At 41.6% G+C, this 16,623-nt stretch overlaps 1 protein-coding gene across 4 annotated transcripts in view; it reads right to left on the bottom strand.

The window, feature by feature from the left end:
* METTL4 (methyltransferase 4, N6-adenosine) overlaps positions 1-16,623 on the bottom strand; it is a 216,161-nt gene that overhangs the window by 94,118 nt on the left and 105,420 nt on the right. For all 4 annotated transcript variants that reach the window (XM_073679121.1, XM_073679122.1, XM_073679124.1 and 1 more), the window contains 3 exons: positions 6,698-6,872; positions 4,931-5,037; positions 3,142-3,236 (listed from right to left, as the gene is read on the bottom strand). In XM_073679121.1, coding sequence (XP_073535222.1) covers positions 3,142-3,236; positions 4,931-5,037; positions 6,698-6,872 — 377 coding nt within the window. The remainder of the gene's footprint in view (positions 1-3,141; positions 3,237-4,930; positions 5,038-6,697; positions 6,873-16,623) is intronic.

Here is a 16,623-nt window from a genome sequence, read left to right as displayed (position 1 = left end):
ATTATTCCGGCCTTCCATATTGGTAGATATAAACCAAAAAAAAAGGTAGCCCTGATACCTGCCAGATTGTAGCTATGAGAGACCAGTAGGGCTGCACAGCTCTGACTCCATCAGGTTCTTCGGGAGGGAAAAAGGGGGGGGGGGGTAGTTCCTAACCTGCCTAATCAAAGCTAAGTCAGGTCTGCTACTCAGACCCATATCTGCCTCGAAATGACACTAAGCTAAATTGAATGACTGGGTGTTGGCTGCCTATTTGTAGCCTGAAGGGGGAAGAGTCCGCTTTTATAGGTGAATCTGCAGCAAGTGCACATCAAAAGGTAACAAATGTGACTTTTGTTGTAAATTCTGATGTGGATTTGCCAAAAATTCACCGCAGATGGAAGCTAGTACAACCATTGCAAAGGATTAAATTCACAGAGAACATCCGCTATATAAATTGACAGGCTTCCATTTCCACTGCAGATTAGATGAAAAATCCGCAGCATACTTATCACTTATGGACATACTCTTAAAACAATGTTCCAAAACAGAGTAAATGCTGTGCTTTTTCCACTGCAGAAAATCTGCTGCGTTTTTCTATCCCAGTGTAGTGGATGTGATTTCATGAAAGCTCCTGCACACTGTGCATTTAAAGAAGCTGTTGAACTGCGGTATGTTTTGTGCACTTTTTCTCTATGGGCTTCTACTAGGGGCCTGAAAAATGCATGAAAAAAAAATGCATTTAGGTGCACAAAGTTTTTATGCACTTAATAAAAAAACAAAAAAAACCACCACATTAAATACCATATAAACCTCAATAATTAGAGAAGATTGGTATTGTGTAGTTTGGTGCAAAACACCAGCAGAAGACATGCAAATAAAAAGCAGCAGAAAAAAATGCTGCATATCTGCTACATGTGAACACGGCCCAAATGTTTCCTTAACTGAAAATTATGCAGCAATATCCCCACGTTATATGTGGATTCTGACGTACAGCAATCCACGGCTATTACGTATAAAAACATCCAGGCTACAATCTGAATATCCGCGTCAAGCCCTTGGTTTTCATGCTGATTTCTATTCTACATGTACAGTAGATGGAGTTTACTTGCATTGTTAACGGATGCAGATTTGTGGTTCACATCACAGATACACAACAAATCCACCACATCTAAGCATACTGAAATCTCTACTGCAACCTTTTCTTCCCCCTTACTTCTCTCTCAGGGATTTATACCTTTGCTTGAGCAGCGTATAGTGGTGTGACTTGGATATAAATCATTATTTTACCCCGTGTTGCATATTGTATACAGCATGTAACTGGCTGTCGGTACCATACAAGCCTTTCTACCAAACATATCGCAACTGATTGCCTGTATTATGCAAAATTCCAGTGCTTCAAGGTTACAGGTCTCCAGAATCCATAACTTATTCATAACCTGTATATCTGAAATGTAAATAAATGTTGTGATACACATATAGAATAATAATGATAATATGCATATTTTAAGTGCATATTTTACTTCCAGGCATTTAATGGTTCAGGATTATGTATAGGTAAGGAAGGACAGCACAAAGTTTTGAGTATGCACGACTTTTAAAGAAGTAGTCTTGGTAAATATTCCCCCCCCCCCTCACCCCAAGTCCTCCTAATTACGTATGTAATGTAGTGCAAGTGTATTGAAATACTTACCGATCCGTTTCCAGCCCGGCTCCTTTCCCTTTTTGGTCACATGACCTAATAACTAAGGGCTGCTTCAGACGTCCAAGCACAGACCACAATGCACAGACTGGTCCTGGCACTACCGAAACTTGAGCGTCACAGCCTCAAAGACTTATGAATGACTGACGTTCAGGTTGGGAGAGCCTCGAACAGTCCATGCCTTGTGATCTATGCTCAGACTGATTTGCACAGATGTCTGAACCAGCCCCAACCGGCTCCCACAGGGGTTTGTGTGAGGACTGGAAATCACTTTCTCAATGTATATCTACGTAGCCTCATTTTGGGGCTCAGACTTACAGTGGAAAAGTAGCACCACACCATAAAGTGTGAGCCGGCAAAGTTGAAGAGTAGTCACGTGGGCTAGAAGAGGACCAAAGCGACACTGGAAACTAAAAGCCACTGACAGGGAATGTGGCTACACATGACTTAAAAGGCAAGCAAATCTGATAATATTACCCAAGTAGCTATTCCATTATATTATCAAATATTGGTGACGGTAACTAAAGCTTACGTTGATTAAATCTGACAACTGCCTATACCGAGTAAACAAGGAAGAGGCAAGAAACAACAGTTTGACTAATAAAATGAGAAAAACCTGCATATGAACCATTCAAACACCACTGTCAGAGATTGATAGCAGAATGTAAATGGTTAACAGCCACAAGCCTAGCTCCTCTCCAGACACAGATGCTGGGCAATATAATGTAGCCAAGGTTTACCATGAGCAGAAGGAGCTGAGTTCCTGAACCCCTCCACACATGGGAACCCACGTAATGACCAACGAGTTAAAGGGGTTTTCCACCTTTGAAGACAATTTTTTTCTTATTTTTTGTTATTTAAATAGATGTAAATATAAAAATCATTTTTTCAATTGGGTTTAATTAAATATTTTGCACCATTTGCCTTCTGCTAAACCGAAAAAATTAACTGGAGTATAATTTGATGTGTGTCGATGTTTGGGACCCGGTCCTGATCGGTCTTTGCTCACAGTGACATCACTATGACGCACGGTAAAGTTTTTAACACTAGAGGTTTCGAATATTTTTGCCTTCTATAGCCTCTGTTTCGTACGATCTGTTCCTGGTTACAGCCCATGTTAACTGTGAATCTGTTAGTCCACCCAGTAGAATGGTCTAACAGGGAATTTGTGGTAAAAAAATCAGCGAAGCGGAGCACAGAAAAAGACAGATAAGCGTTAAAGACCACATCAAAAGGTAAATGTGCAGAGAAACAACCTGTAAAAAACAAAGTATGCAAAATTTTGAAATTAAAACCAAATGCAAACTTTTTTTCTTACTTAAAATGCTTGTATTTGGAGCTAAAATAGTCATCAAAAGTAATCAAATCATTTAAATATTTTAATGTTAAATGTGCATTTCCCATATCTTTTAAAAACATATTTTATTTGTAATGTAATTCGTATAATGCGCGTCACATACCTGAAAGAGGTGGTTTGTGGGAGTGAAGACTGCAGGGGACACTGACTATAATCTTATGCTGCGGAATAGGTGGTAAGACTTGGGTCTCCAACTCCCTAAGTAAAAAAAAAATCATAAGTTGACAACATATCTTTGCTTAGTATATACACTGCTCAAAAAATAAAGGGAACACAAACAACAGAATATAACTCCAAGTAAATCAAACTTCTGTGAAATCAAACTGTCCACTTAGGAAGCAACACTGATTGACAATCAATTTCACATGCTGTTGTGCAAATGGAATAGACAATAGATGGAAATTATTGGCAATTATCAAGACACCCTCAATAAAGGAGTGGTTCTGCAGGTGGGGACCACAGACCACATCTCAGTACCAATGCTTTCTGGCTGATGTTTTGGTCACTTTTGAATGTTGGTTGTGCTTTCACACTCATTATATCAAGAGAAAGACTCTACAACCCACAGAAGTTGCTCAGGTAGTGCAGCTCATCCAGGATGGCACATCAATGTGAGCTGTGGCAAGAAGGTTTACTGTGTCTGTCAGCATAGTGTCCAGAGGCTGGAGGCGCTACCAGGAGACAGGCCTGTACACCAGGAGACTTGGAGGGGGCCATAGGAGGGCTACAACCCAGCAGCAGGACCGCTACCTCCGCCTTTGTGCAAGGAGGAACAGGCGGAGCACTGCCAGAGCCCTGCAAAATGACCTCCAGCAGGCCACAAATGTGCATGTGTCTGCACAAACTGTTAGAAACCGACTCCATGAGGGTGGTATGAGGGCCCGACATCCACAGATGGGGGTTGTGCTCACAGCCCAACACTGTGCAGGACGCTTGGCATTTGCCACAGAACACCAGGATTGGCAAAGTCGCCACTGGCGCCCTGTGCTCTTCACAGATGAAAGCAGGTTCACACTGAGCACATGTGACAGATGTGACAGAGCCGGGAGATGCCGTGGAGAGCGATCTGCTGCCTTCAACATCCTTCAGCATGACCGGTTTGGCAGTGGGTCAGTAATGGTGTGGGGTGGCATTTCTTTGGAGGGCCGCACAGCCCTCCATGTGCTCGCAAGAGGTAGCCTGACTGCCATTAGGTACAGAGATGAGATCCTGAGACCCCTTGTGAGACCATATGCTGGTGCGGTTGGCCCTGGGTTCCTCCGAATGCACGACAATGCCAAACCTCATGTGGCTGGAGTGCGTCAGCAGTTCCTGCAAGATGAAGGCATTGAAGCTATGGACTGGCCCGCCCGTTCCCCAGACCTGAATCCGATTGAGCGCATCTTTATGTTGCACCACAGACTGTCCAAGAGTTGGCGGATGCTTTAGTCCAGGTCTGGGAGGAGATCCCACAGGAGACCATCCGCAACCTCATCAGGAGCATGCCCTGGCGTTGTAGGGAGGTCATACAGGCACGTGGAGGCCACACACAATATTGAGCCTCATTTTGACTTGTTTTAAGGATATTACAACAAAGTTGGATCAGCTTGTAGTGTTTTTCCATTTTAATTTTGGGGGTGACTCCAAATCCAGGCCTCCATTGGTTAATAAATTTGATTTCCATCGATGATTTCTGTGTGATTTTGTTGTCAGCACATTCAACTTTGTACAGAACAAAGTATTCAATGAGAATATTTCATTCATTCAGATCTAGGATGTGTTATTTTAGTGTTCCCTTTATTTTTTTGAGCAGTGTATAAGTAACCATCTTTATACTTTATACGCAAGCGGCATCTCGGACCCAGGCAGCTCACACAAAGAGGAATATACTGTACATATGCAATTAGACGTACCTTGCTGTAGAAATATCTGAGGTCAGAAGTCTTCCCAATATAAGGATTTCATATGGCTTTTTATGAACCGAATCGATGGGAAACACAAATTCTCCGGAATGTGTTATCTAAGAAAGAAGAAATGATGCAACATCTTACCAAGAATAGACTGTGAAGCAGAAAACACTTTATTAGTAAGGATTAGCATGGAAATAGAAAAAGTAAAAATGGAAACCCAGCTTTGTGTGTAATCTGAAAATAACCTGGGCAATCTGACGAAGATGCATTCCTCCAATTATCCACTGCTAATTAAGTTTTCTTTTACATCTATGTCTAAGTGGGATATCGAGCCTGAGTCACAATAAAAGAGCTCCAACCTCTATAAAAGATATATTAAGAAATTAGTCAGTACCGAATTATGGACTTAAAGGGATTCTAGCTCCCCGTCACCTCCAAAACTGCCACTAGAGCCCTGAGCATGTGCAGTGATGGTGGTTGTACTCTCCCCAGGTTCATCAGTGTAATGTGCATGACTAGGAATGCCCAAGTCAAGGTTTGGAGTGGACATCAATCACATCTGGGTTGGGTGGAGAGGATGATTACATTATCTGGTGCTGGACTAGTTTAGGTGAATAACACCCCGTCAGATTAGTACTAAGTAATTAGAATATGGTGAGCGAAACTAATATAATTGGTTTGGTCACATACACAAACATTAGTCTGGGGCAAGAAAGACATTGTTATAATGAAGAAACAGGGCTCTAACGTTTATTAGTGGTGGCTTGGGAAGCTTAGGGGGGGGGGGGGGACCTACCAGGCTCTCTATAAACATGCCCTGGTAATATTTGGGGGAAATTTACTTTAAAGGAAATCTGTCACCATGTTTTTTTGACACCTAATCTGAGAGCAGCATAATGTAGGGGAGGAGACACTGATTCCAGCAATATGTCACTTACTAGGCTGCTTGCTGTATTTTGATAAAGTCACTTAACAGGAGATTATCACAAGAGGACTCGTAAACCTGATGCCATGTGGTCCTCCATATTCATGAGCTCTGTATAACCCCGCCCACACCACTGATTGGCAAAATTCTGCCTATGCAGTGTACACAGAAATCTGCCAATCAGAGATATGGGTTCAGTTATTCAGAGCTCAGCATTCAGAGAACTGGTAGGTCTGCAAAAGCCAAACAGTGATTTTATCAGAACTGCAGCAAGGAGCCCAGTAAGTGACACATAGCTGGAAACAGGGTATTTGCCTACATCATACTGCTCTCAGATGGGTAGCAAAAACGTAGTCACAGATTCAGTTTAAAGGTTTTGGGAAGCAGAGATATAGAGTAATATACGGCAAGCAAGCTTTTAAGATTTGTGAGGTGCTTTAGTAGTCCTGACAACTGAGCAAATAACAAGGACATGCTAGCAAGTAAAAACTCATTTATTAGTAACAGTATTATGTAAGGTAGTCTCTACAAGACAGCATAATTATACATACAATAGAGATCTACTAAACAGTGAAGAAGGAGGCAAAAGGTGTAATACAAAATTGAAAAAAACGAGGAGGCGAGAGAAAAGGTTGCACATATGCCAACTATTCCCAGGACCTTATAGTATGCCTGCCTTTCCTGAGAATGACCCCGGCCCACCCTGGAACATTCACTTTGGGCAGGGTTTACATGAATCCTGCCCCCTTCCTGGAGGAAATTTGGGGAAAGTTGTCAATTAAGGAAATAGATGAAAGTGCTGCGATTTGGAGGAAATGGTCAACTGGAGCATAATAATACCTTACCTTTACCCAGTGCCATTCTGCTTGCTCTCTGATAGACCAATGAGGATACAGTTCTTCCTTCACAAATCTCAAATGTTTCTGCCTATTGGTGACCCACGTTATCACAAGGCAATCTGGAGCTGCCAAGGCTGGTATAGGAAGTTGCTTAATTTCCATAGGCGATAAATAATTATATCTAAAAGAAAAAAAAACGACAATGCTAAATGTTTAAGGTACCAAAATGTGTTTGGAAAGAATAAGCCTGCACTAGGAAGGAAGAAGATACATGTCCATTAGCAGCATGGGAATATTGGAGTAGTCCATGATCAAATACAAGACAACAGTGACACCTAGTGGTAGCAAAGATGAACTCATTCCTAATGTCACTCTATTGTTTACGTCTGGTTCCTACTTCAGCAATGACTGATGTGCGCGCAGCAGAATAAAAATAGTGCAAATAGATGGTAAAGTGCTCTCAGAGGCCACTACAAATCCTTAAATAATTGAAGTAAAGCACCTTTAAAAGGGTACGATTTAAGAATGGATGTTAAAAAAAAGCAGGTGCCTTACAAACATAGACTTATAAAAGGTATTCAAGGATGAGCAGAGATGAGAAAGAAAGGAAGCATAGCACTGTTAGGAAAAAAAATGACTTGGCTTGTTTACAAAACCAAGGGAACAATGTCTGATTGCATTAAAGTCAATCATCTCATAAAACTGTCTCTGACCTAATTGACAACCACCATTAACAGCACATTTATAATTCATTACTGTTTAGGAAATGTAAACTACACATAGATGGATGGAAGGATGGATGGACCACAACCAGGTCTCATCGGTGCTGTCAAGTGTACAAAATGGTCAATATATGACAGTGAAGCTGCCAGATGCTGTGTCCATTACATCAAAACGTAGTTAAAATCTAATATCTGCGCATCTATGTACACAAATGTATAGAGGTATAACAGATTGGGGTGTCTGTAGAGTCTGTGGGGGGACAGTAGGTGCTGACCTGCTCTATTCTAAAGCAAAGCAGAAGAAAAGGGTCAATATAAATATTATACATATGCACCCCACTATATACATACAGTGGGTACGTTAAGTATTCAGACCCCTTTACATTTTTCACTCTTTGTTTCATTGCAGCCATTTGGTAAATTCTAAAAAGTTCATTTTTTTTCTCATTAAAGTACATTCTGCACCCCATCTTGAATGGAAAAAAAACAGAAATGTAGACATTTTTGCCAATTTATTAAAAATGAAAAACTGAAATATCACATGGTCATAAGTATTCAGACCCTTTGCTCAGTATTGAGTAGAAGCACCCTTTTGAGCTAGTACAGCCAGGAGTCTTCTTGGGAATGATGCAACAAGTCTTTCACACCTGGATTTGGGGATCCTCTGCCATGCTTCCTTGAAGGTCCTCTCCAGTTCCATCAGGTTGGATGGTGAACGTTGGCGGACAGCCATTTTCAGGTCTCTCCAGAGATGCTCAATTGGGTTTAGGTCAGGGCTCTGGCTGGGCCAGTCAAGAATGGTCACAGAGTTGTTCTGAAGCCACTCCTTTGTTATTTTAGCTGTGTGCTTAGGGTCATTGTCTTGTTGGAAGGTGAACCTTCGGCCAAGTCTGAGGTCCAGAGCACTCTGGAAGAGGTTTTCATCCAGGATATCTTTGTACTTGGCAGCATTCATGTTTCCTTCATTTGCAACCAGTCATCCTGTCCCTGCAGCTGAAAAACACCCCCATAGCATGATGTTGCCACCACCACTGTTGGGATTGTATTGGGCAGGTGATGAACAGTGCCTGGTTTTCTTCACACATACTGCTTAGAATTATCACCAAAAAGTTTTATCTTTGTCTCATCAGAGAATCTTATTTCTCATAGTCTGGGAGTCCTTCATGTGTTTTTGAGCAAACTCTATGCGGGCTTTCATATGTCTTGCACTGAGGAGAGGCTTCCGTAGGGCCACTCTGCCATAAAGGGCCGACTGGTGGAGGGCTGCAGTGATAGTTGACTTTATGGAACTTTCTCCCATGTCTCTACTGCATCTCTGGAGCTCAGCCACAGTGATCTTGGGGTTCTTCTTTACCTCTCTCACCAAGGCTCTTCTCCCACGATTGCTCAGTTTGGCTGGACGGCCAGGTCTAGGAAGACTTCTCGTGGTCCCGAACTTCTTCAATTTCAGGATTATGGAGGCCACTGTGCTCTTACGAACCTTGAGTAATGCAGAGAATCGTTTGTAACCTTGGCCAGATCTGTGCCTTACCACAATTCTGTCTCTGAGCTCTTTGGGCAGTTCCTTTGAGCTCATGATTCTCATTTGGTCTGACATGCAGTGTGAGCTGTAAGGTCTTATATAGAGAGGTATGTGCCTTTCCAAATCAAGTCCTATTAGTTTAATTAAACACAGCTGGACTCCAATGAAGGAGTAGAACCATCTCAAGGAGGATCACAAGGAAATGGACTGCATGTGACTTAAATATGAGTGTCTAAGCAAAGGGTCTGAATACTTATGACCAAGTGATTTCAGTTTTTCTTTTTTAATAAATTGAAAAAACAGAAATGTAGACATTTTTGCCAATCAAGATGGGGTGCAGAGTGTACTTTAATGAGAAAAAATTAACTTTTTAAAATTTACCAAATGGATGCAATGAAACAGAGTGAAAAATTTAAAAGGGGTCTGAGCCGTACCCACTGTATATACAAGTGGTTCTCACTAAATTAGAATATCATCAATAAGTTAAATTATTTCAGTTCTTCAATACAAAAAGTGAAACTGATAATATAGAGTCATTACAATCAGAGTGATCTATTTCAAGTGTTTGTTTCTGTTAATGTTGATGATTATGGCTTACAGCCAATGAAAACACAAAAGTCATTATCTCAGTAAATTAGAATAATTAACTAAAAACACCAGCAAAGGCTTCTTAAGCGTTTAAAAAGGTCCCTTAGTCTGTTTCAGTAGGCTCTACAAACATGGGGAAGACTGCTGACTTGACAGATGTCCAGAAGGCAGTCATTGACACTCCACAAGGAGGGTAAGCCGCAAAAGAAAAGAAGAAGGTGGCTGTTCAGAGTGTTGTAGCCAAGCACATTAATGGAAAGTTGAGTGGAAGGAAAAAGTGTGGTAGAAAAAGGTGCACAAGGAGTGGACTGCTGCTGGAGTCATTGCTTCATGAGCCACCACACATATCCATGACATGGGCTACAAGTGTTTCATTCCTTGTGTCAAGCCACTCATGATCAACAGACAACGCCAGAAGAGTCTTACCTTGGCCAAGGAGAAAGAGACCTGGACTGTTGTTCAGTGGTCCAAAGTGTTTGCATTTCATTTCATTTGGAAATCAAGGTCCCAGAGTCTGGAGGAAGAGTGGAGAGGCCACAATCCAAGCTGCTTGAGGCCTAGTGTGAAGTTTCCACAATCAGTGATGATTTGGGGAGCCATGTCATCTGCTGGTGTATGTCCACTGTGTTTTATCAAGACCAAAGTCAGCGCATCTGTCTACCAGGAAATTTTAGAGCACTTCATGCTTCCCTCTGCCAATAAGCTTTTTGGAGATGGAAATTTCATTCTCCAGCAGGACTTGGAACCTGTTCACACTGCAAAAAGTACCAATACCTCGTTTAAAAACAACAGCATCACTGTGCTTGATTGGCCAGCAAACTCGCCTGACCTTAACCCCATAGAGAATCTATGGGGTATTGTCAAGAGGAAGAGGAGAGACACCAGACCCAACAACAAAGACGAGCTGAAGGCTGCTATCAAAGCAATCTGGGCTTCCATAACACCTCAGCAGTGCCACAGGCTGATCACCTCCATGCCACGCCGCATTGATGCAGGAATTGATGCAAAAGGAGCCCCGACCAAGTATTGAGTGCATTTACTGAACATACATTTCAGTAAGCTAACATTTCGGATTTTAAAAACATTTTTCAAGCTGTTGTTATAAAGTATTCTAATTTACTGAGATAATGACTTTTGTGTTTTCATTGACTGTAAGCCATAATCATCAACATTAACAGAAATAAACACTTGAAATAGATCACGCTGTTTGTAATGACTCTATATAATATATGAGTTTCACTCTTTCTATTGAAGAACTGAAATAAATTAATTTTTTGATGATATTCTAATTTAGTGAGAAACACTTGTGTATACATATACACGCACACATATGCACATATACGCAAACCATATTATAGACCACAGCTCATCCACATGCCAAGGAATACATCACAAATCCTGTATATCCAAACATTTATACATAATCAAAGTCAAGTAAAGCTCAGAGGTCCAGCAACCTGAAAGATTAAGACAGAGGCCCCAGTGAGTTATACATTGACTATAGTTTCTCTTGAGTTTTTCAGCAGATAATTCATTTTTTCTGTCAACCTATGTCCACTGCACCATTTGCAGAATAAATAGCCTTCATTCTGGTAAAGATTTTCCATAGAATCTTATGTCCCTGCCCCCTCCATTATTGGATTCCTCCCACCTAAAAGCAGAGGAATTCCCATAAAAGTGCATCATAGAATGGTTTTATTAACCTAATATACAGTACAGACCAAAAGTTTGGACACACCTTCTCATTTAAAGATTTTTCTGTATTTTCATGACTTTGAAAATTGTACATTCACACTGAAGGCATCAAAACTATGAATTAACACATGTGGAATTATATACTTAACAAAAAAGTGTGAAACAACTGAAAAGATGTCTTATATTCTAGGTTATTCAAAGTAGCCACCTTTTGCTTTGATGACTGCTTTGCACACTCTTGGCATTCTCTTGATGAGCTTCAAGAGATAGTCACCGGAAATGGTTTTCACTTCACAGGTGTGCCCTGTCAGGTTTAATGAGTGGGATTTCTTGCCCTATAAATGGGGTTGGGACTATCAGTTGTGTTGTGCAGAAGTCAGGTGGATACACAGCTGATAGTCCTACTGAATAGACTGTTAGAATTTGTATTATGGCAAGAAAAAAGCAGCTAAGTAAAGAAAAACGAGTGGCCATCATTACTTTAAGAAATGAAGGTCAGTCAGTCCGAAAAAATGGGCAAACTTTGAAAGTGTCCCCAAGTGCAGTTGCAAAAACCATCGAGCGCTACAAAGAACCTGGCTCACATGAGGACCGCCCCAGGAAAGAAAGACCAAGAATCACCTCTGCTTCTGAGGATAAGTTTATCCAAGTCACCAGCCTCAGAAATCGCAGGTTAACAGCAGCTCAGAATAGAGACCAGGTCAATGCCACACAGAGTTCTAGCAGCAGACATATCTCTACAACAACTGTTAAGAGGAGACTTAGTGCAGCAGGCCTTTATGGTAAAATAGCTGCTAAGAAACCACTGCTAAGGACAGGCAACAAGCAGAAGAGACTTGTTTGGGCTAAAGAACACAAGGAATGGACATTAGACCAGTGTAAATCTGTGATTTGGTCTGATGAGTCCAAATTTGAGATCTTTGGTTCCAACCACTGTGTCTTTGTGCGATGCAGAAAAAGTGAACGGATGGACTCTACATGCCTGGTTCCCACCGTAAAGCATGGAGGAGGAGGTGTGATGGTGTGGGGGTGCTTTGCTGGTGACACTGTTGGGGATTTATTCAAAATTGAAGGCATACTGAACCAGCATGGCTACCACAGCATCTTGCAGCGGCATACTATTCCATCCGGTTTGCGTTTAGTTGGAACATCATTTACTTTTCAACAGGACAATGACCCCAAACACACCTCCAGGCTGTGTAAGGGCTATTTGACCAAGAAGGAGAGTTATGGGGTACTACGCCAGATGACCTGGCCTCCACAGTCACCAGACCTGAACCCAATCGAGATGGTTTGGGGTGAGCTGGACCGCAGAGTGAAGGCAAAAGGGCCAACAAGTGATGAGCATCTCTGGGAACTCCTTCAAGATTGTTGGAAGACCATTTCCGGTGACTACCTCTTGAAGCTCATCAAGAGAATGCCAAGAGTGTGCAAAGCAGTCATCAAAGCAAAAGGTGGCTACTTTGAAGAACCTAGAATATAAGACATATTTTCAGTTGTTTCACACTTTTTTAAGTATATAATTCCACATGTGTTAATTCATAGTTTTGATGCCTTCAGTGTGAATGTACAATTTTCAAAGTCATGAAAATACAGAAAAATCTTTAAATGAGAAGGTGTGTCCAAACTTTTGGTCTGTTCTGTACGTAGATAAAGCTACACTTAATTTAGGCTGCAAGCGAGGCAAATCAGAATTTATTACAATCATTCATATATGGAAAAATGTGGAAACTCCACATTAGACTGGTCGTCGTACATAGCTCTAGAAAGAGACACGAAGTGCCACAGCCAGCCATAAGGTGTATAAATAGGGGAAAGTGGGGGGTGTGTCTTATAGTCCGGTATACATAAATACTGTGGCTGTGGGTGGTGGGGGAAGAGACTGTGTGTGGTGGAGTAGTGGGGCACAGGAGGCAGTGAATATTCACTGCTCTCCACGTCCATGGGCATGGGGAGCAGTGAATATTCATTTTCCTTAATAACCACCGGCACACTGTGCCAGCAGCGTGGCTCCTGGTATGTAGGCCACCCTTCATCCCTGTATGTATGGCCCCCCTCATCCCTGTATGTATGCCCCCCCCCCCTCATCCCAGTCACGTTGCACAGAAAAAAAAAAAAAAAAAAAATTCATACTCACCACCTCTCTCCTCCAGCGCTACGTCTCGCTCTGTGCCGGAATAGTCAATGCTCCCCACGCCGGGACTGCGTGAGTGGGGAGCAGTGACGATTCATTCTCCCAATAGTGCGCACGCCGTAGCTGCAGCGCAGCTCCTGCTGCGCTCGGCTGTCAGTGTGCCCGCTATTAAAGGCCATGAATATTCACTACTCCCATGGGTGTGTCTGTCCATAACCATTAAATCACCAGGAGGCGACCTTAAGAAGGGTGGTATGAGAATACTACAAAATAAGAACTTGAAGAACTTTGTCTAATCTCTTACACACACTTTAAATTGGGAAACCAAGATATAGAGTAGTAGAGTAGTGGACACCAGACTTTGCCCTGGTCAATAGAACTATACCTCGAAATCCCAATTGGATCTAGTTGGGAGACAAATTTGATATGAAAGATGAGTCAATAACTTGATAAAAGGATATAAAGAAGATATGTCTCTCTCTAGATCACCTCACTGATTCTTTCAATATTGGAGCGCTAGTTATTTGAATATGCAAATTGTCTCTTCAGAGAGGAAGAGGACTACAACTTTAGTGCCACCTACAGCTGTGTCTCTGAATTGTCTCTGAAGAGACAATCTGCATATTTCCCAGAGAAGCATTGAGTCTTTGAAAGTCTTCTCACCTGACGTGCTTAACACGTCACTCTCCCCAAGGAGAGATATTACCCCTAGATACCGGTCTGACGCCTCTCATCAAGCCAAACCAGAACTCACACTTTGCACTGATGAGGGGCAGTACCCTGAAACACAGTGTCTGCAAATTGAGTTTCTTAGTTTCTTGTCTTAGGTTTTTGCCCTAAGTCATGTGATAAGGCTCGTTTAAGGGTCACTATTGACTTTTAGGATTGCTACTTTCTTTAGGTGGCACTAGAGTTCTAGTCTTCTTCTTCTCTGAAGAGACAATTTGCATATTTCCCAGAGGAGCATTGCGGCTTTATAAGTCTCCTCACCTGATGTGCTTAACAGGTCACTCTCCGCAAGGAGAAATATCACCCCTAGTTATTTGAATGAAACAGAACACGCTGCCGGCTATAAACACCATAATATGTTCCACCATCACACATGGTCTGTCTTTGGCAGATTGATACATTTATAAAATCATGAGAACAGTCAGTGTTATTCATCATATTCGCTGTGTCTATATTGATATTTATTATAAATAGTGGGGAAAATAAATATTTGATACATTGGCGATTCTGCAAGTTTTGCCACCTACAAAGAATGGAGAGGTCTGTAATTTTTATCGTAGGTACACTTCAACTGTGAGACAGAATCTAAAAATAAAAAACAGAAAATCACATTTTATGATTTTTAAATAATTAAATTGCATTTTTTTTGCATGAAATAAGTATTTGATCACCTACCAACAAGCAAGAATTCTGTCTCTCATAGACCTGTTAGTTTTTCTTTAAGAAGCCCTCCTACTCTGCAGTCATTACCTGTGTTAATTGCACATGTTTGAACTAGTTACCTGTATAAGATACCCATCCACACACTCAAGCAATCACATTCCAACCTCTCCACTATGTCTAAGGACACCAAGGATAAAATTGTAGACCTGCACAAGGCTGGGATGGGCTATAGGACAATAGGCAAGCAGTTTGGTGAGAAGGCAACAACTGTTGGCACAATTATTAGAAAATTGAAGAAACACAAGACAACTGTCTTCCTCGGTCTAGGGCTCCATGCAGGATCTCGCCTCGTGGGGTAAGGATGATTCTGAGAAAGGTCAGGAATCAGCCCAGAACTACACGGGAGGACTTGGTCAATGACCTGAAGAGAGCTGGGACCACAGTCTCAAACATTACAGTTAGTAACATTACAGAGTCACGGATAAAAATCCTGCAGGGCACGCAAGGTCCTCTGTTCACGCCAGCACATGTCCAGGCCAGTTTGAAGTTCACCAATGACCATCTGGATGATCCAGTGGAGGCATGGGAGAAGGTCATGTGGTCAGTCAGATGAGACCAAAATAGAACTTTTCGGTATCAACTCCACTCGCTGTGTTTGGAGGAAGATGAAGGAAGAGTACAACCCCAAGAACACAGTTTCAACCATGAAGCATGGTGGGGGAAACATCATACTTTGGGGATGCTTTTCTGCAAAGGGTACAGGATGACTGCACAGTATTGAAGGGAGAATGAATGGGGGTATGTATTGCGAGATTTTGGACAACAACCTCCTTCTTTCAGTAAGAGCAACTAAGATGGGTCGTGGCTGGGTCCTCCAGCATGACAGTGACCTGACACACAGCCAGAGCAAGTAAGGAGTGGCTCCATAAGAAGCATTTCAAGGTCCTGAAGTGGCCTAGCCATACTCCAGACCTGAACCCAGTAGAAAATCTTTGGAGGGAGTTGAAACTCAATGTTGTCCAGTGACCGTTCCGAAACCTGAAAGATCGGGAGAAGATCTGTATGGAGGAGTGGGCTAAAATCCCTGCTGCAATGTGAGCAAACTAGGTCAATAACTACAGGAAACGTCTGACCTATGTAATTGCAAAAAAAAGGTTTCTGTACCAAATATTAAGTTCTGTTTTTCTATTGTATCAAATACTTATTTCATGCAATAAAATTCAAATTAATTATGCAAAAATCATACAATGTGATTTTCTGGATTTTATTTTTAGATTGTCTCACAGGTGAAGTGTACCAACAATAAAAATTACAGATCTCTCCATTCTTTGTAGGTGGGGAATTTTGCAAAAATCGGCAATGTATCAAATACTTAATTTCCCTACTGTAGATCTCAATGCACATTTTAGATTTGTAATCGGTATGAATGTATACCTGTGGTGTCCTTGTAGTACCAGCATTTCCACTTCATAGGAACAAAACAAGGAACAGCAAATACCATTAGACCTCCTCAGTTACAATCATCATACGAGAGGGAAACTGTTAAAGCTAGGAAGGATATATACATGGATATTAAAACCACTGACAGCTGCAAATTTTTATATCTTGTGACAATGGCATCTTTTGAGGGGTGGGAAATAGGGAAGGGAACAGGCAGTTCTTTAAGTTAATTTGTTAAAATTAGAAAAAAAAAAAATTGTCAAGCATAAGGAACAATGTGATTTTGACAAGCGCAAAACAGCAGGCCTTGTTGTGTGTTCGTGGTACTCAAAGGAAGAACCACAGCTTGCTGCATATGGGGCTGTGAAAACCAGTCAGAGAACCTTTGATAACACTTGTGTTACCATGAAGCAATGGAGTGGGTGTTCTCGTCTGATGA

Source organism: Phyllobates terribilis, unplaced genomic scaffold (genome assembly GCF_046119375.1).
Source record: "Phyllobates terribilis strain yellow unplaced genomic scaffold, ASM4611937v1 Scaffold_4__5_contigs__length_816908805, whole genome shotgun sequence".
NCBI lineage: Eukaryota > Metazoa > Chordata > Amphibia > Anura > Dendrobatidae > Phyllobates > Phyllobates terribilis.
Note: the sequence above shows the minus strand (reverse complement) of the source record. Positions and strands in the feature narration are given on the sequence as shown.